Here is a 21,938-nt window from a genome sequence, read left to right on the forward strand (position 1 = left end):
CTGCAAAGTCTTACTATCTTCTGGCGTTGCTACTTTGGTACAAACAACTTCCACCGTCTGCGAATAGCCTTAAAAATCATTCGATGCTTTCTACTAGATCATTTATACATAATGCAAACAGCACAGTCCTATCGCACTTCCCTGTGGTACTCCAGATATTATCTTTACATCTGTCAATTTACTTCCATTAAGAGCGACGTGTTGAGTTCTGTCTGCAATAAAGTCATGAATCCAATTCACAGGTCTGCTCCGATACTCCATAATCTTGTAATTTTTTCATTAAACAGTGTCAAATGCCTTACTGAAATCAAGGAACACAGCATCAATCTGAGCACCACTGTCCACTGCACTGTGGATCTCATGGAGGAACACAACAAGCTGAGTTTTGCAGGATCTCTGTTGGTGAAATCCATGTTGATTTTTATACGGGAGATGTTCATTTTCCAAGAACATCGTAATTCTTGAGCATAAAACATGTTCCATAATTCTACAACGCACTGACATCAACGATACAGGTCTATAATTGTGTGGATCTGTTTTACAGCCTGTTTGTTGCCAGGAAGTCTAAGATGTTACCCTCATGCACTGGTTCTCTAACTACCTGCTCAAGGTAATTTTCGGACAAGACATCCACAATAATGCCACATGGTTCCCTGTCTCTGGCACCAGTTTTGATGGCATAACACTCCCAATCTATACCAAGTAAGTTGAAGTCAGTCCCTATTCCAACGGCATGATCAGGAAAATTACTAATGGTATTCTACAGGTTCTCTCTGAAGCGTTCTACAACTACAGATCCTGAGCTAGGTGGTCTATAAAAGCATCCAATCACCATTTTTGACAATTATTTGATACACAGTTTCACCCAGATTAATTCACATTCAGAATCCACGATAACCTCACTGTATGTTGCAAGGGTAACTCCTGTCTGCACAAGTCTGAAAAGCTGGTGGTGGAAAGAATAATTCAGATGAACCACATTGAGAAGCAGCCATTGAAACTAAGTCTGTTCTGCTCAGCTCCATGCTGTGCCATAGGGTGCTCAACTTTGTTAATTCTAATTATATCCTGCATGCTCACATTCGACATGCATCACAAAATCACAAATCCATCAATCCTGGATGGTCCCTCTGAAATAATTTCTGCTCATTTCCCAAACTTGAGCCTCCCAAATCAAAGATACTAACCACTTTCTTCACTTTCTCTCCACCTTCACCACCTCTTTACCCCCTTTTTTCATATTCAATCACTGTTGATGCCACGTACCCTATACATCAATGTCCTTCTACATCTATGTCTACATCTACGTGATTACTCTACTATTCACAATAAAGTGCCTGGCAGAGAGTTCAATGAACCACCTTCACACTGTCTCTCTACCGTTCCACTCTCGAACGACATGTGGGAAAAACGAGCACTTAAATTTTTCCGCGTGAGCTCTGATTTCTCTTATTTTATCATCATTATCAATTTTCCCTATGTAGGTGGATGCCAACAGAATGTTTTTGCAATTGGAGGTGAAAACTGGTGATTTAAATTTCATGATAAGATCCCGTCGCAACAAAAACCGCCTTTGTTTTAATGATTGCCACTCCAATTCACGTATCATGTCTGTGACACTATCCCCCCTATTTTGAGATAATACAAAACAAGCTGTCCTTCTTTGTGATCTCTAAATATAAAATGGAATGAACTAAATAATATGCAAGTAGGAAGTATAATATGATACTGTGTAAACAGAATGACAGAAAAGAGTATTATATTTAAGAATAATATAAAGTGAAGTGACTGATGAATTAAACATTTGATTATAGTGTATAATTTTCTATTTAGTATAGTATTTTATATCTTTTGTGAGATGTAAAGTAAATGGGAGGGTTTATATCACTTTTTGAAAGGTGTGTGTAGTGCAGGTACAAACATGACTAACACTACACACACACACCACGCCTTTCAGATGACCCTTGCAGACAAGTGTGACTGATTCTTCACCATTTGCCATTTCATAGAGGTTGCTAAGATTCTTTCTTCAGGGACTTTGAAGGCGAAGGTGAGAATGTCCATTCTGCAGGAGACATTTAACATCATACTTCCTCCGGCTTCTCACTCAAGTACTGGCGAAGTAGGGATCCTGGGGAAACAGGTGGGAAGGGTTTTCCTGTCTTTGGGGCTATCTTCTTTCACTTCTTCGAACTTAGCAACCATCTCTACTTTTTCCTTTCTTACTTCTCATTTGAGTACCTATCTTTCCCTCTTTCCATATGCTACATTTCTTAAAGTCCTTCTCATTCTCCATGGTTTCCTATATCCTTCAACTTATTTCAGATATGTAGGTCAAATAATCAGGCTGCACGAACACACATCAACATACATACAAAGAAACACATAGACACAAATAGGAAAAGTACAGTTCGAGAGCGAGTAAGAACCATCAAGTGTTGTAGGGGGAAGTATGTGCACATGGTAAAACATGAGCACATGGTATTATAGGTGATGGTTCTACAGTGACTAACTCTGAAAATATATATGTATATGAATAAGAATTACTTGACAACTTGTTGTATAGTTGTATATTGGGGGGCTCTCTGATAACCCATGGAAAATACACTATACCCTTTGATACGTATATATGATAAGTAACGAATGATACATAGAAGTATGGTAGAGAGGTTGAAAAGTAAAGGAGGACTCTAGAATATGAAATGAAGTATTAATGAGCAAGATTGGAGATTGAAGAAGATTTTAATTTTACCACATAATATTTAATAATGAAGATGTATACTAGGGCAATGATCCATGGGGCCTACTCACAAAGGATGGGCAGGGGGCAGTACTTGGGAGGGGGGGTGGAGGTGAGGGGGGGAGGGGGGGGGGGGAGGGCGTGCACCCAGCTTTTAGTGAATGAAAAAAAAGGGCAGATAGGCAGACCAAAGAGAGGCTGACCTATACCAGACCAAAGATAGTCTGACCTATATTGTGCGGACAGGGGCACCAAGAAGGGGATTGACCTGTACCACAGAATATAGGAAGAAGAAAGGGACGTACCTACCAGACCGGCAGGAGAAAGGTTACCCATAGGATCAACCCATAGGTAAGGGTTCCTAGGGGGAAAAGAACATTATGGTGATAGAAATCACATATTTGGTAGGAATTATCCTGGTAAGTTTGAATTCTTAATACCTATAGCATTATTAAGATTTGTGGATGTTAGAAAGAACAGTCCCATAAATTTTCTCCAGAGTTCCTCCAGACCACAGAGAGCTGTATAGGATAGTACTAGTCCATATGAACAAAGGAAGGAGTAGCTTGAAGGATTAAAGGTTAAGGATAAAATGAGTGGAATTGAAAGAGGGAGCTTATCCTGGGAAGTTCAAGAATTTATAAAAAATACATATATGTGTAGAATTATGGAGTAACTGAATATCTTTCACAACACCACCACACTGTTCCCTTTAATCACTGGAAACCACCAGACTGTGTTTATGGAATCATATGAAATGTATTAATTGTGAACTGTAAGCAATTTTGTGGGAGCAGTTAAAAATTATATTCAGTAACAAGATGAAAGGTAGAGTAATGTCTGTGATACATTGGTTTTGTCAATGAAGAAGAGTAGTGATGCTTGGTTTAAGCTCTTAACTTTATTTTGAGTCCAAGAATAAGGGTCAATTTAAATAAATAATTAAATTTACAGGTGATGTCATGGTTGCTTTTTGTAATGAGTACAATCAAAGAGTAAAGTACAAACAAGTTCCAAGAGATGAAGGCATTACAATTCAAGAACTTGTGTTTAGTATCACAGGATGTGTGGAAAATTCTAATTACTATTTAGACAATATGATTACAATTGATGAATTAACACCTATTTTTACTGCATGTATCATAACACCACATTTCATATTTTGTACAAATTAGTACTTAGTTGTCATTGCAAGTATTAGTCTTGTTAAACCATGCTCTAGTATATAGGCACATTATTCAAATGAGCAGCACATGAAGATTTTGAGACTTGATTTCAACACATCATTAAAACACTTATGTTCACTAGTATGGTATAGAACTACCTTGTATGTATGATGATATGGGAATTTTCCTTAACTAAGGAAATAATAATCATTTTTCTTCCACTGTTACCAATCAGTTATTTTATTTCAGTTGGATAATCTGTGTGTGAAGCAAGGTGAAACATCTCTCTCACGCGTACACAATGAGATCTCAGTGCCTAAAGCAAAACAACAAATACATGAACAGAAAAGAGTTGCTTCTGCACCAAGTGAATATTTTATTACAAATGTTAACAGGATTCATCTTTGTTTGTATTTCTTGAAAATAAGTCTTCCTGCTATAACACACAGTGTAAAAAAGAATAGAAAAGACCATTATCTAGTAATATTAAAGTAAAAATACTGTAATTCCTTTGACATTACTGCAGAGTAGACTAACTTGAGTTAACTGCCAGTGTGTGACTAGAGAGAATCGGGGCAGTTTCTACCAGTTAGAACAATCAGGTGAATTATGGCCAATTCTGTTCAGTTTTTTTTTTTTAAATTGATGAATTAAAACAAAAACAACTCTCTATCAGTGGGAAAAAAGGGTTAAAATATAACTATCAGCTATGTAAGTAAGATTAGACCGAATGTCTCTGTACACTTATGCAAATTATGTGTGCTGCCTATTGTAAAAGAAAAATGTACCAGTACTAAGCAAAGTTTCAAAATACAACTCTTAAATTTTAATAAGCAAGAACACCTTGAACCAATAACACAGTCAGTATATGTAAGCCCACCTCCTGGAACCTCATTAACAAATACTGTAAAACACATATGAACACAGAAGGGGAAGCAATGAACATCAGACATGAAGGTCAACTGATGCAAGTTCAAAAAACTGTTATAAAAAAGATCAAAGGAGGAGGAGTCAAACTAAAGACCAATATCACTGATTCCTACATTTAGTAAAATTTTTGAATCGATCCTGCTGGCACAACCAAGTGCCTTTCTATTAAAAACTCCTCACAGAAACCTAACATGGATTTAGAACAGATTGCAACGCCACAGCAGCTGTCACAGAAGTGTTGCACCACGTTTATAGTTACCTAGACGAAGGAGAGCCCACTTTAGGTATATTTTTAGGGCTCACAAAGGCCTTCAATATGTTCAACCCTGTACTTCTCTTGCAGTAACTGAGGGCATGAAATACATGATATATTTTTCAACACTTGCGATATCTGAAGTGAATACAAATTTCACTAACCATGACCTAAAGGTAAATACCAGAAAATCACAATTATTGGAAAGTGGGCAACTCATGCCACAGAAATGTAGGAAATATTTGTTGAATTACGCATACAGGCAGTGAAGACTGTACATTCCTTCAACAGCACTTGGATGGCAATCTTTGATGGAAAAAGCCCATGTTGGCTACATATGCAGCAAAATAAATGATGCATTTTACTTGTTTATCTAACTGTTCAAAATTGTATGTGATAAAACGCTAAAAACAATGTAACATGGGACAATTTCCTCATTTGCAATTTATGGGATAGAGCTGTGGTGGTTTGCCCAGTGGCAAACTTGAACAGAATACTGTTGCTGCAAAAGAGAGTTGTTAGATTGACACATGGTCTGGGTTCCAGGGGAATCTGTCATGATGCACCTATATTTAAAAAAAATACAAATAAAACCTCACTGTATGCTTACTATATACAGGGTGTTTCAAAAATGACTGGTATATTTGAAACGGCAATACAAACTAAACGAGCAGCGATAGAAATACACCATTTGTTGCAATATGCTTGGGACAACAGTATATTTTCAGGCAGACAAACTTTCGAAATTACAGTAGTTACAATTGTCAACAATAGATGGCGCTGCGGTCTGGGAAACTCTATAGTACGATATTTTCCACATATCCACCATGCGTAGCAATAATATGGCGTAGTCTCTGAATGAAATTACCCAAAACCTTTGACAACGTGTCTGGCGGAATGGCTTCACATGCAGATGAGATGTACTGCTTCAGCTGTTCAATTGTTTCTGGATTCTGGCGGTACACCTGCTCTTTCAAGTGCCCCACAGAAAGAAGTCACAGGGGTTCATGTCTGGCGAATAGGGAGGCCAATCCACGCCGCCTCCTGCATGTTTCGGATAGCCCAAAGCAATCACACGATCATGGAAATATTCATTCAGGAAATTAAAGACGTCGGCCGTGCGATGTGGCCGGGCACCATCTTGCATAAACCACGAGGTGTTCGCAGTGTCGTCTAAGGCAGTTTGTACCGCCACAAATTCACGAAGAATGTCCAGATAGCGTGATGCAGTAATCGTTTCGGATCTGAAAAATGGGCCAATGATTCCTTTGGAAGAAATGGCGGCCCAGACCAGTAGTACTTTTTGAGGATGCAGGGATGATGGAACTGCAACATGGGGCTTTTCGGTTCCCCATATGCGCCAGTTCTGTTTATTGACGAAGCTGTCCAGGTAAAAATAAGCTTCGTCAGTAAACCAAATGCTGCCCACATGCACATCGCCATCATCAATCCTGTGCACTATATCGTTAGCGAATGTCTCTCATGCAGCAATGGTAGCGGCGCTGAGGGGTTGCCGCGTTTGAATTTTGTATGGATAGAGGTGTAAACTCTGGCACATGAGACGATACGTGGACGTTGGCGTCATTTGGACCGCAGCTGCAACACGGCAAACGGAAACCAGAGGCTGCTGTTGGATCACCTGCCGCACTAGCTGTGCATTGCCCTCTGTGGTTGCCGTATGCGGTCGTCCTACCTTTCCAGCACGTTCATCCGTCACGTTCCCAGTCCGTTGAAATTTTTCAAACAGATCCTTTATTGTATCGCTTTTCGGTCCTTTGGTTACATTAAACCTCCATTGAAAACTTTGTCTTGTTGGAACAACACTGTGTTCTAGGCGGTGGAATGCCAACACCAAAAAAATCCTCTGTTCTAAGGAATAAACTATGTTGTCCACAGCACACTTGCACGTTGTGAACAGCACACGCTTACAGCAGAAAGACGACGTACAGAATGGCGCACCCACAGACTGTGTTGTCTTCTATATCTTTCACATCACTTGCAGTGCCATCTGTTGTTGAAAACTGTAACTACTGTAATTTCGAAAGTTTGTCCGCCTGAAAATGTACTTTTGTCCCAAGCATATTGCAACAAACGGTGTATTTCTATCACTGCTCGTTTAGTTTTTATTGCTGTTTCAAATATACCGGTTATTTTTGAAACACCCCGTATATGGGGTGTAGTGTAATTCAGGGCATAAATATATAGAGTTGAAAGCAAAAAAATTCTAGTACACATGGGTTCTAAAATGCTTATTTTAAGAGCCCTTCATATTTGACACAGTGAAACATTTTTCTTCTACTGCTGGCTCTTTGTTTCACATATTTTGAGAGGTGATATTGTAGAGCTAAACAAGAAAAATAGTCAAGTAAACATGGGCTCTAAAGTGCACATCTTTAAAGCTAAGAGTATGTTTTCATCTTCGTTGCTGTGGAAAACATCTCTTCTTCTGAACCAGTGCTCATGACTCTTAAGGTATGCATTTTAGAGACCATGTTAATGTGACAATTTTTTGTTTTATTTTGGTCCATACTACACCCTCCAAAACATGGAAAGCAAAAAGCTTGCAGTAGAAGAGATCTGTTCTGTAGTATTGGAGGGAAGAACTGCTCAAAGATCCTAAGATATATGTTTCTCCTTCTTTTCTTTTTTGTAAGCTGTCATGGTGTCACACCCAACTGTTATGATATACATAATCACAACACAAAGAAGAAGCACAGTTATTAAAGGAAAAGAACAGAATTAAAAGTAACGGACCACAGATAATATATCAGTAGCTCAATGTGGTATAACAAAATGCCAAATTCAACAAAACCACATACTGGGGATCCATTCAACACAAAATCAATACCTTTTTTTTCCTAGATAAATGTCTGTATTCACTGAAATAATTCTAAGCTGTATGTATTATATTATTAGGTTAACACCTTTTTGGTTAAATATGTTGTGAGTTAAGCCTTTATACAAAAAGTTATACATATTACACCTTTGTATCAATATGTGTTTGAAAACCATTGTTTGATGACTACATGCGTAAAGAAATATAAATACATAAATAAATATATTGTGATTCTCCTAGTAATTAGTACATTCTTTCAATATTACAATGTCCTATAACTAATACGCATATTTTTCTTGAATAATATATTTGCTCGCAATGTCAATTCTGATACACATGCCACCTACAGTTGGAATAAATGTATGTGTTACTTGAATATTAAATAATCATACAGTCAGATTACACAAGCACTAATAAAAAAGGGTTTTATCCTATTCACTCTTTACCTACATATGTATATTTTTTCTAATGTACATTTATAACTAGTTTTATCAGTCCACTCGACATTTACTGTTTGGTAATGTTTATTGTATATTTTACCCCCTGAAATTGATTCATTACTAATGATACTGTACAATTTGTAGAAAAAAGGGAAACATCTGATATGGTGTTAAAGCTACAACAGGTAATTATTTTTTTAATGTATCACTTACAACTTAGACAAGAAAAGGATAGTTTGCTACTGACCACGTAGCGGAGATGCTGAGTCACAGAAACGTGAACAAAAGACTGTTACACAATTAGCTTTTGGCCAACAAAGCCTTTGTCAAAATTAGACAACATACAAACGTGCACACACTAGCACAAACACAACTCACACACACATGACCACAGTCTGTGGCAGCTGGAGCCAGACTGCTAGCAGCGGATCATTATAGGAGAGGCAACTGGTTGGGGGTAAGGAGGAGGCTGGGATGGGGAGGGGGAGTGATAGCAGGTTAGAGGAAGGGGATGTTAAAGTGCTGCTTGGAGCACGCAGGGACGAGGTGGAGAGTGGGGCAGCTAGGTGCAATTGTGAAGTTAGACGGACGTGGTGGAGAGTGGGGTTAGCGGAAAAGGACAGAGATAAAGAGACTGGGTGTGTTGATGGAATAGACAGCTGTGTAGGCTGAAATGGGAACAGGGGAGGTGCTAAATGGGTAAGGACAAGGATTAATGAAGGTTGAGGCCAGGAGGGTTATGGGAATGTAGGATATACAGCAGGGAGAGTTCCCACCAGCGTAATTCAGAAAAGCTGGTGTTGGTGGGAAGGATACAGAGGGCACAGGCTGTGAAGCAGTCACTGAAATGAAAAACGTTATGTTGGGTGGCATGTTCAGCAATGGGTTGGTCTAGCTGCTTTTGGCCACAGTTTCTCGGTGAGCATTCATGCAGACAGACAGCTTGTTGGTTGTCATGACCACACAGAATGCAGCAAAGTGGTTGCAGCTTAGCTTGTATATCACATGACTGACTTCAAATGTAGCCCTGCCTTTGATGGAATAGGTGACGTTTGTGACTGGACAGAAGTGGGCAGTGGTGGGAGGATGTATGGGACAGGTCTTGCATCTAGATCTATTCAGGGAAGGGGATGGGAGCAGGGGTTGTGTAGGGATGGATGAGGATATTGTGTAGGTTTTTTGGGTGGTGGAATACTATTGTGCGAGGAGTAGGAAGGATAATGGGCAGGACATTTCTCATTTCGGGGCACAATGAGATTTAGTTGAAACCCGAGTGAAGAACGTTATACAGTTACTCCAGTCCTGGGTGGTACTGAGTCATGAGGGGAATGCTACTCTGTGGCTGGACAGTGGGACTTTGGGAGATGTTAGGTGAGTGGAAAAATAAGGCGCAGGAACTCTGTTGTCGCACAAGGTTGGTAGGATAATTACGGTCTGTAAATTCTTCAGTGAGCACTTCAGTATCCTTTGGGAGGGATTGCTCATCACAACAGATGCAACAGCCACAGATGACTAGTCTGTATGGAAGGGAATTCTTGGTATGGAATGGGTGGCAGCCATCAAAGTGAAACCCTCTATGCCACCAATGCATCCAGTCTTCTTACTTCTCTCCTTTTCCATTAATCCTCCCTCCCTCTCCCGCCCCCTTCTAACCTTCTGACTGCACCTAGCTGCTCCACTCTCCATCTTGTCCCTACACGCTCCCAGCAGCACTTTTCTGACCCCACCCCTACCCTTCTATCCCTACCCCTCCCCACTCCAGCCTCCTCCTTACCCTCACCCGGTTGCCTGTCCCATAATGCACCGCTGCTCGCAGTCTGGCTCAAGCTGCCAGACTGTGGTCATATGTGTATCAGTTTTGTGTGTGTGTGTGTGTGTGTGTGTGTGTGTTGTCTTATTTTCACAATGGCCTTGTTGGTTGAAAGCTAATTGCGTAACAGTCCTTTTGTTGTACCTTTCTGCATCTCAGTATCTCTGCGGTATGGTGAGTAGCAACTATCCTTTCCATTATTTTGTTTACATTCCATCCTGAATTTTCCATTGTTTGATTTTTATAGAATTTAGACAGTTACAAATACTAGGTGTACTTGAAAAGACAACACAAACAGTTACTCTTTCAAGGAGCAACTGAAACAAATTTAGAGCCATGCTGATGTGCTGATTCAACTGAGCTGGTGTAAACAAATTTCTGATGCATATTTGGCAGAATCTCATGTATAAATCTTATGCATGAATCCTGGTGTGTGTGTGTGTGTGTGTGTGTGTGTGTGTGTGTGTGTGTGTGAAATGTAACAAATTGAGATTTACCTATTGCAGATCATCATACATATACTTAGTGAACAACACAATACACAGTAATTTTAGTATGTGGTTTTTTATATGGTAAGTCTTGATTTTCAGCTTTAAGTTTTGCTTAATGAGATGTGAGACAGTGTAGAAAATACTGTAATAGTACGAGAGAAGGAAAGTGTCTGTGTGGCTACTGATGACAGAGATCTTAATGGCCGAAAGCTATGATTGTGTGAATCTTTTTATTATGCCTATAGCGGCTCAGCATCTCTGCTATATGGTGAGTAGCAACTTCCCTTCTCTCGTATTGTTATATTCCATCCTGGATTTTCCATTGTTTGAAATACTGTAATAGCATTTTTGCTCATGGCTTAAAAAAGATAAACAATTTTTCATGTAGTAAACGTGTATTAATTACTACTTTTAACTATAAAATAGGATTGTGTATTTTGTTTTCATTAATTATGACTTATGAATGGAAACATCACTGTTGTAAACCAATGAAATAGTACATGAATTGCACTTGAAATTTATGTATGGTATCTAAATACTAATTGTTAAAAATACTCATCATGTAATATTAACACCCATTATATTTGTTACAAAATTAATTATGAAAAACATGTTCATGTCTCCTGCTGTGGACTTAAAAGATTTTGTACAGCTTCATTTATTGCAAATTGCTTAAAATACTGTTGCTAATAATACTTAAAATTGTTTGCATTGTCAAAATATCATGTAATCGACTGTGCCTCTACCTGAAACTGATTGGCAGTTGGAAGCTGATACTGTTTGTTAATGAAAAATGATGTAATGAAGAAGTGAGGAAGCTGCCAATAACTCAGGAATATTGAAAATAAGTACAGAATGTGGGAATGTCATTTGTAATGCCCTAAGAACGAAACATATTCCCAAGAGAGTCACACCAATAGTTCCTACAGAAAATGAAAATTATGTGATAAATGGAACAACAACGTTGGTCACCTCCAGAAGAACACGTTAAGTATAAGGTTTCAAACAAATGTTTCGTGCTCCAAAAAACTTCACCTAATTACCTGTAATTCTTTCACATTCAGTGTTGGGTATAATGCAAAATACAAACACCAAATCTTTAAAAAAATTAATTATGTACTTTTAGAGAATAGGAATGTACCAACATGAATGATGAAGTACAACAAACCAAGTCAATTTTTCAGATACTTATACTGTCAAGTCATCAGTTATCATCAGGACAAGGAATGTACCAGTCCCAGGTGCAGCTATTGATGGGATACATACAGCAGGCAGTTCTGGGTCACACTAATACCACCACCACTCACAAACCATGACTATATGGAGAAATCATTGTCCCCCTTGTGCCATCTCCATCTTTCCAAACTCATCAAATGGGATTATGATGTGGCATCGTATGCACACACAAATGGCTTCTAAGGAGCTTTGAAATGTCTGGGAAGATTTCAAGTAGATGTGTGGGGTGCCAGGTACCCTCTTGTCCTGGTATACAGAAGCCAACACCTTGCACCAACAACGTAGGCTACATGCAACTTATTTTTATGATCATAGAAAGTGCTGATAGTGGCAAACTTAGCATTTATTAGCTAATATCTCCTAATGTGTTTGTTCATTCTTTTCTTTTATTCTTTTCTTTTGTTTCATAATTACTCAGAATGTGCCACGTAACCAGCTGGAGATTAATCAGCTGTGCTAGTATTAACACTGTGTCATGTTGGAACTCTCCCTCTCTCTCTCTAAGAACTTTATTCATTTGAATATTTTACTGTGAATCTTACTCTGTGATCTGACAAAGAATGTGAAACAATAAATTATCACAATGTTTGTGCACCTACCTACTCATCATCATGTATAGTAAGCAGTTACATGTAGTCCTTTTTTTTAACTCAGTAATAGTAAAAATATGTTAATGTCAGAAATTTATTTTTCCAAAGTTGCTGAATAAAGATTGTAATTGATGGAGGAAAATCAGTCACAAAATTATTCGTGCCATTTCACACTGTGAAAGTGATCAAAAATATGCTGTACGTGAGCTCAGGCAGTTACAAAGGTATATTCAAAAGTAAAAGCAATTATAGGCAGTTTGAGGTACTGCCGCAAAATACAGTGACCAGCATGTGCTGCCCAGTTGTTCTAAAGGACCATACACACTTTGAATGTAAATGCAATGAACTACGTGTATGGTTGAACAAAAATACTGAATTACAAACAATCTAAATTGATAACTAATTGCATTATATTCAGATACTACACAATTAAAGAAAGCAATGGGTATTAATATCTCTACTATTATCATGGTGAAGATGAGTCACTAGCAGCAGGATCAAGACAAAACACAATGAGGAGAAAGCAGTGCAAAGCAAACATTCATGAACACACTCTACTTACCACAATACTTCTGGTCCGATGCTGGACTCACATGAAACACCAAAACATGGTGCCACAGGAAGAGCGTGGGAAACATACAACCAATTAGGACAGCAGAATGAAATGGGATTTGGGGCATATAAGAAATGGAAGAAGAGCAACATTTAGATGTTGAAATAATGCCACAGAGAATAACATCAAAGTCTTTCATTTTTCATGCTGTTGAAACAACACGAACTAAACAAAACACCAATTGCAGTCACATCAAAGTCATAAAGCCAGAGACTTAAATGAAAGCACAGCAATTAGCAAAATACCGGCATTTGACAGGAGCAAAAATATAAAATAACTTTTGTTAAGTTATGTAACACATCACAACTATCAACATTTATCACAGACAATTTTATGATAATTGTGCGAGTTACACATGATTCTGCGAAGGGAGCAACACTGCTTATTTGTTCATGTTTTATTAGTGCAAATGCAGACAAAAATATTTTACATATCATTTTGACTTCTGGTAAAAGTTCTAATGAGGAAAATAAATGGTGGTAGGAGTAAGTACACAATTTCAAATTACTTAACTGACCTTCTCTGTGATTGTCTGAATGACGTGATGACTACTCCTGCCTTGCTTGAATTCTGTGGAGAATCATGCTGGAAACTGGCTCTCTGTGAGGCACTGCCTCCACCACCATCCGTATCTTGCTGCATGGATCGGCGGCCTGTGTAATAACTCTGAAATATATAATTTAAAATCAAAGTCATTATATGTTTGCTGAACTATCATATTTAACATATATTTTTAATTGATTCAACTATTTGTACTTGGTGAAATACTGTACAATGTATCAATAAACACAAAGCCCTTGTTAGAATACCAACAATGATACTACATACATCACATCTCAGAAATTGAATCCCTTGCTCTTCAGCTGCTGTAAAAGCCTTCCAGACACCACCTCCAAATGTCATCAACTTGCTGACATCCTACTGCATCTTGTGGCACCACTATCTCACCCCTATCATACCCATAGTGTTCCACCTTGCCAACCCCTAATAGCACCCAGACCCTGCCTAACTGATCTTTTCAACTTGTGACATCCCCCAAAAATCCTTACCAACACTTCACCCAATCCAGAGCTGAAATAGTCCCAGAACATTGCTGTTAAGCTATCCATCAGAATCCTCAGTCCACAGAAGTTTCAAAGGCCTCACCTTCTATCCTACATCCACATTTTTAACAACACTGGACTTGTCAAAGACCTATTTTCCTCTAAATCCCTGCAATGGAAACACTTCTTTGCCACCAATCCCTCCACCTCCAACACCAACCTAATCCCAACACTGAACCCTGCTCTCTCCCAGTTCATACTATTACCCAACCATAATCCTCCCCTTTCCACCTAACCACCCTCCGGTCACCTCTCAGGAGTTGTTTACCTCCAACTAGGCATCTCCGTCCTTCCCCAAGTCCCTTCCTAAGAACAACATTTCAATAGAGGAAATGAGAGCCATGCAAACCACAAAGCAAATCTTCACCTAAACATGCTACCTGCACCCTAACATTCACTATCACTATGACTAGTGACTACCTCGAGAAAGGCCTTTGCCAATTATCTGACTCCTCCACCTATAAGCTCTGCCACAGTGATCCAATCCCAGAGGTCCAATATAACCTCCAATCCCCATTTAAAGCCTCAAGTCCTTCCCAGAATCTCTCCCCCGAATACATTTGCCTCCCTTTCTCCCATGCCGCCACCACACACACACACACACACACACACACACACACACACCTTCCATGTGCTCCTCAAAATCTAAAAACCAAACATTGTAGCTGGTTATTAGACTCTTGCTGAAAGACTTTTGGCCCTCATTGCTCATCACCTCCAATCAACTACCCACATTCTAGACTCCCACACCAAAGATACCGACCATTTCCTTCATTGACTCTCCACCAAACCCACCCTTTTACCTCCGGGATTCCTACTCATCACTACTGATGCCACTTACCTACACACCAACATCTCTCATGCCCATGATCTTGCAATTATTGAACACTACATCTCCCAATGTCTTTCAGACTCCAAACCTACTGTATACACCTTAATAACCCTATACTAACACACAACTACTTATCCTTTGAAGGGAAGGCATAAAACAAATCAGTGGCAAAGTGAGGGCACCCACATGGCACCTTTCTATACCAGACTGTTTATGGACCATCTTTTGGGAACCTTCCTAGCCTCCCAACACCCCAAACTCATTGCCTGGTTCAGGATGGTCTCTTAATAATCCAAACACATGGTCAAGACACCCTATCATTCCATCACAACCTCAAAACCTTCTCTCTCATTCATTACATTGGCTCCTCCTCAACCCAGCATGCCACCTTTCTGGAAATTAACCTTATCCTCTCTGATGGCTTCATCTACACCTTTTCTCACTTAAAATGCACCAACCTCCAAAAATATCTGCATTTTGACAGCTGACATTCCTTCCGCACCAAAAAATGCCTCGCACACAACCTGGCACTACCCACAGGCTTTGCCTGTAAAACGATTTCCCCCAACCGCCCACCATTTCCAAGAACCAACGACAAAGGAGCACCTCCTCCAACACAAAATATCACCCTGGACTGAAACAGCTGAACCACATCCTTCATCAGGACTTTGATTATGTCTCATCAGGCCATGAAATTAGGGACATCATATCCAAGATCCTTCCCATCCCTCCTAAGGCGGTGTTAAATCTCCCAGCCACCCACCACAACATCTTCATCTATCCTTATTCCACTCCAAGTTGCAGCCCCTTGTCACAAGAATCACACCCCTGTGGAAGACCCTTTAATGAGACCTGCCCAATCCACCAACCCAACAATTCCTATTTCAGTCCTGTGATGTGCTTGTCTTATACAATTGGAGGCTGAGTCATCTATGAAAGTAACCACATCACATACTCATACCAGCTCTTCTGTATTCACTGCACAGCTTTTTATATTGGTATGACTACAAACCAGCTGTCCAGCAGGAGGAATGGCCACTGTCAATCAGTGGCCATAGTTGATTTTAGTGCCTGCTACACAATCCAGGCCATCTGGATCCAACCACTCAACCACTAGCTTTTCTGAACTGTGCAAATAGGATTTACCATACACATTCTCCGCTCCCAAAACTTTCCCAGCCTCAACCTACAATGACCTACTGTTCCTCCATCCAACTGCTTCCATTCCTTTTTCGTATAACCTCCCCACAACTCACAACCCCCTACTCTCATTGTGCTTGCTCTCAGCTGATGTACCCACTAATCTTTTTCCCTCTCTGCTTCCCTCTTTTTCTGTCCCGTCCCCCCTCTCCCACATTCACCCAATGCACACCTTCCCAGGCAGCACTTTTCTCTCCTCCCACCTTTACTCTATCTATTACTCCCCTTCCCTACCACAGTGCCACTTGCTGCTTTCATTTTTCAACATTGCACCTGCAGTCTGGCTAGAGCTGCCAGAGATAGCAGTCATGTGAGTCTGAGCTGTGCTTTCTTGTGTGGATGTGTGTGTGTTTCCCCTTCTTTTCTGAAAAAAAGGCTTTACCAAAAGCTTTGAGTGTAAAAGTCTTTTAATTGTGCCTGTCTGCAACTTAATGTGTCTAAATTCTACTGAGTAGCTTTTATAATTGATGTATATAGTAATACCTAAATGTACTAATTTTTCCCTTGTTTCACATTTTTATTTATTTTTCATCACCTATGTTTTAGGTTGTAACCCCATTTTACAGTACACAACTGATTCCAAAGATGACAACCAAGCAAAGCTACACATGCCAACTTATAAACCTTTCATTTGTTGACTTAAACTATCAAAGTTCTCTCTGTTGACAATCCTGAGAGTTTTAATTGTACAACCTTACAACATTCACTTTTCTTTTACTCTAACTGTAAATAATCATTCACTGGAGTTCCTTCAACGCACATAAAGAGCACATGTTAACTGATTACATACATGCCTAACTTGTTGAATTAAATAGAGTTTGTATTCTATATAACCATGAAAGTAAAGTTATTGCTGTACAAGGCTCATTAAATTAAAAACAAAAGCCACAAGGATCATTACTGTAATTCTTATCATCATCTTCAGCATGTATCAGTGACTGCCCAGACAGTGTAAAGACATGGGGAGAAAGTTCTCTTTGCCAATGACAGCAACATCCTAGTCACTGATAAACCTTCAGAACTCCTAGTAAAAAAAGCAAATGAAGCCTCAGTGATGTTTGCAGTTGAGCAGTATGTAATAAATTAATGTTGAACACAGATAAAACAAACAATATGCATTTCAGCATAAAGAGAGAAAGTAACTCTGTCACTTTAGGCATAGATGATTACTCTACACATTGTGTAGCAAATACTCTAAGAGTGTCAGCAACAGTTTGTAACAGCAAATGTGTTGTGGTGACATATTATGTCTACAGCACAGTTGTTGGCTATGAGATTCTCTTCTGCGGATTGAAGGCACAAAACATGGAGACAGTTTTTACACTGCAGAAAAGGGCCATAAGAATAATAACTTATCCTGTGATAAGCAGGAAATCTGGGTTTGAGTTCTGGTCTGGCATAAATTCTCATTGTCGTCATTCCATTCTACAGCTGATGGTAGTCCCCACTCACAATTGTGAATTCATTTGAGGTGTTTCATAATGTCCGTGACTGCCACAGTGCCTGTTCCTTTGAACATGCATGTCCAAAGGAACTTTGCATCATAATTGGAATAACACAGGCACTGCAATATTGTATTTATTTATCGATACTGAGAAAGAGGCTTTCAAGTATAATGACTGACCTGTATCGGAATACATATAATGATTGTATGAGTCCAGGTCCTAGACATGTGGTTGGTGACATATGGAAGTTTGGGTCTGACCGTGAATCATGCACGGATAGCCAAACGATACGGCGACCCCTCATGATAAGCGGGTAATCCAGATTCGAGTCCCAGTCCAGCACAAATTTTCATTGTCATCATTCCATTCTTCAGGTGATGGTAGTCCCTACTCACACTTGCATGTCCAAAGGAACTTTGCACCGTAATCGGAATAACACTGACATTACAATATCATATACTATAGCACCTTGTCACATCTCATTACATGATTATGGTTCACTTCTTTCACAAGAATCACAAGTCAGGATGTATAACACATGACAGTAATAGTTGTTGCCTTAGTTTTTCAGGTAGCCAGATGAGTGTGGAGTCTGGAATTGAGGCAAGGGACACGCTTGAGGAATCATCAGTGGGTGTTTTAGTGTGAGCTGCACTGAAGAGTTGAAGAGTGGAACTATGTTTGACACTGCAAGTGATCAGAAGCAGTCCAGGAGTCATAAGCAGGTGGTCTCAGTGTGTGGGCAGTGAAGAAGGAAACTATGTATCATTCAGCAAGTTACCTGAAACAATTTGTGTGTAAATGAAGGAATATTATACAATAGAGAATTACTAAATGATGCAGTGCAGCTGTTAGGAAGCTGACCTCATATCTGGAAGGATGGAACTGCTCTGTCTAGTCATCCTGCTTTGAATTTTGCATAGCTTTTCTGGATCATTATGGTAAATGTCTGAAAAATTCTTTAACATAGGCAATAGCCAAACACTTATCCTATCCCCATAGGTTACCAGTCATATACTCTTAAATCATGTTTTGCATGCTGTGTGTTATATTTTGGCTTATTGATTGGCACTGTATTACCTCGACAAATCCTACATCACTGTGAGATGCTCCTTGGATGAATAAAGATAAATAAACACATCATTATTTACTGATTGAATCACAGACATTGGTAGAAGATTTGGTTGATAAAATTCCATAAGACCTAAGAGGAATCAAACAGGTCAGTAACATCACAAAATTAAAAATTACTGAATGCAAGACATATAATATTGTAAGAGGATAAAATAAATTATGGTATTTTACTGGCTGTGATGGTATGTGTAAGTTACTGATGTGTTAGTCCTTCAATGTTCACTCAAGCAAACTAATGCAATTGTACTTCAAAGCAGATAAAGGCAAGACAATTGTTTTTGTGCAGGTCACAGAGTATGTGTGAAGTACTAATCATTCCTTCTTTAAAGAGAGCCTCAAACAATTTTAGGAAGAGCTAACACATAGATACATTAGCACTTTTTCAAGTGCATATAAATTTTGCTCCCCATTTCTCTTATTCTATCCATCTTTATCTCTCACTCTGCCCTTACGTCATCTCTGGGCTGTAGATTGCTTAGTGTTTAGCACTATACAAATCTCTGAGATGAATTTAACTAAGTTTTACCAGCTACAACTGTGGGTTAATTGCAGTCTATGTTACCTTCAATACTTGTACCATATGTCACAAAATATGTCTTCAGAGTTGACAAAACTGTTGTGTTTTAATGATGTTTACTTAATAAATGGAAACTGTGGATGAATTAATTGCAGCAGATTATGACAATATTATGAAAAGGATAGTTGCTTCTACCATATATGAGAGATGCTGAGTTGCAGATAGGCACAAGAAAAAGACTGCCTAACAAAGCTTTCAGTCAAACAAGCCTTCAACAGAATTAGACAAAACACACACACAACCAAAGTCTCTGGCTGCCAAGGTCAAACTGTGAGCAGCAGTGCATGATGGAAGCAGAAAACTGTGGGGTGGGGGTAAGGTGGAGGCAGGGGCAGGGAAGGGGTGGACTAGCAGGCTAGTGATGGGGGACAGTAACATTCTGTTCATTTGTTGCTGCTTGTCTCATGGAACTCCCCCAAATGGCCTTACCATCAAATTACCCATCTCCAGCTGCAACCCCTACTTACACAATTACCTCAATCTGCTTAGATTCCACCAGTCCTTTACCCTCACCAACATAGCCTGCAAAACCATGTCAATTAGGGCCAAATCTCCTTGCAATACTTACTCTCCATCCATCCATGAACTTCTCCTGCTATGCAATCCCAAATTCCTGGATCCCATACCACACACTGAAACTCTTGCCCTCCAGGAACTATGGCAGTATGCATAATGCCACCTAAAATAATAATAATAATTAATAATAATAATAATAATTAATAATAATAATAATAATACTCTCCATCCTGTTCAGTTCCTACTCCTGCCTTTGACTACCACTATCCACCAGCCTGCCCAGCTAGGCACACAGTCTAACACGCTGCTTCCTGAGTGAGAAGGCACTCTAGTCCCTCCCTGGTGTGAATCTGCCTGGCGGATTAGTGTTGAGGTCCAGTGTGCCAGTCAGCCTGGTGGTTTTCCATCTGCCTCAGTGAATGCGGGCTCGTTCCCCTTATTCCGCCTCAGATACACTATGTCAGCAATTGATGCGCAAACACTGTCTCCATGTATGTGTACACCATAATTACTCTACCATGCAAAAATTGGGTTTATACTCGACTGGAGTGAAACGTTCCTGGGGGATGGGGGGCCATTGGGCGCCGAACTGCACACTAACCCTGGGTTCGGTGTGGGGCAGCGGTGAGGTGGGTAGACTGCTGCGGCCTGTTGAGGGATTGTCAACCACTGAGGGCTATGGTGGGATGAAGCCTCTCCTTCACTTCTAAGTCCCCAGTTCAATACATATTACCCAATACACACCACTATCCACCAGCTCTACAACAATCTCCAAACTGAACCAACATCCCCTTATAGCTGACAAACCCTGCCTTGCATACCTACCACATCTATCCCACCCTCACAAACTCCCTGTGTCCATCACACAGAATCCAGAACCTAAACAGACCAAAACACTGTTGTGAACCTTCCCTTAAAAATCCTTAGCCCCACAGAAGTACCAGTCCTTCCCAAAAACCCTCATCTTTCGCCCAATGCAAAATTCAATCATCCAGGACTTGTTACACATTGCTGGGATTCCATGAGTCAAGCAACAACACAGGGACAGTATGTTAACATCCCCCTCACCTATCCTGGCTATCCCTCCCCCTCCCTGCCCCACCCTCGTTCTTGTCCCCACTGCCCAGCTTGCTTCTCCCGCCATGCACTGTTCGCAGTCTGGCCTTGGCAGTCAGAAACTGTGGTCATGAGTGAGTGAGGTGTGTGTGTGTGTGTGTGTGTGTGTGTGTGTGTGTGTGTGTGTGTGAGAGAGAGAGAGAGAGAGAGAGAGAGAGAGAGAGAGTGATATTGATATTGGCATAATTCCGTATGAGATTTCCCATTGTTTGATTTTATAGTAGCTTATGATGGCCAAAAACAATTTGGAGGTCAATCAGAGCTGAAAAGATCATATCAATGTGAGCAAAGAACCTAACCTAACACATTGTCAGAAATATGCACAGATATTTAGATGCACATCCAAAAGGGAAAATGAACAAAATGCTGAACAGTATTAAACAAGTAGACACATATTTTATGTTGTAAAAGACACTTATGATGGGGTAAGACATTCATATTTTGTGTGCTTCACACATTTTTACTTAATCTCAAAACATTTATTTTCTTAATGAATTGTAAATAAAACTGTGAGTGATTATTACAATCTTTATTATTTATTCAGTAGTTTGATATAGAAATCCATCACATCAGTATGAGAAAATGTAGCTCTAGATGCTTTGTTGAGATTACCTTTTGGTCTGGAAGAAAGAATGAAAGACAGGGTATCACTTGAGCATTTGACAATACATTATTTGAAGAGAGTTAAATATGAAGAGGAAATAGAGCATATTTTGAAACAGTTATGGAGGTTCCTGAATGTGGATGTATTCCCAAGATTGATGAAGTCTTATTAAGGAAAGGCAGATTACACAATATTTGAGAAGTTCTACACAGTGCATCATAAAATATTCTTTACAAGGAGACAAGGTTATTCACAAAGTTAGGAAATCTGTTGTCCTGAGAAGTCTGTAGATATTTTGGTAGATTA

General features: G+C 39.6%; 1 protein-coding gene across 1 annotated transcript in view; it reads right to left on the reverse strand.

Moving 5' to 3' along the window:
- The window catches only part of LOC126281292 (ras-specific guanine nucleotide-releasing factor 2-like), a 1,771,818-nt gene that overhangs the window by 404,331 nt on the left and 1,345,549 nt on the right, over positions 1-21,938 (reverse strand). The window contains exons 19-20 of the mRNA XM_049980119.1: positions 13,623-13,771; positions 13,055-13,075 (exon numbers count right to left, since the gene is read on the reverse strand). Of these exons, the coding sequence (XP_049836076.1) occupies positions 13,055-13,075; positions 13,623-13,771 (170 nt within the window). The remainder of the gene's footprint in view (positions 1-13,054; positions 13,076-13,622; positions 13,772-21,938) is intronic.

The sequence above is a fragment of the Schistocerca gregaria genome, chromosome 7, assembly GCF_023897955.1.
Source record: "Schistocerca gregaria isolate iqSchGreg1 chromosome 7, iqSchGreg1.2, whole genome shotgun sequence".
NCBI classification, from domain to species: domain Eukaryota; kingdom Metazoa; phylum Arthropoda; class Insecta; order Orthoptera; family Acrididae; genus Schistocerca; species Schistocerca gregaria.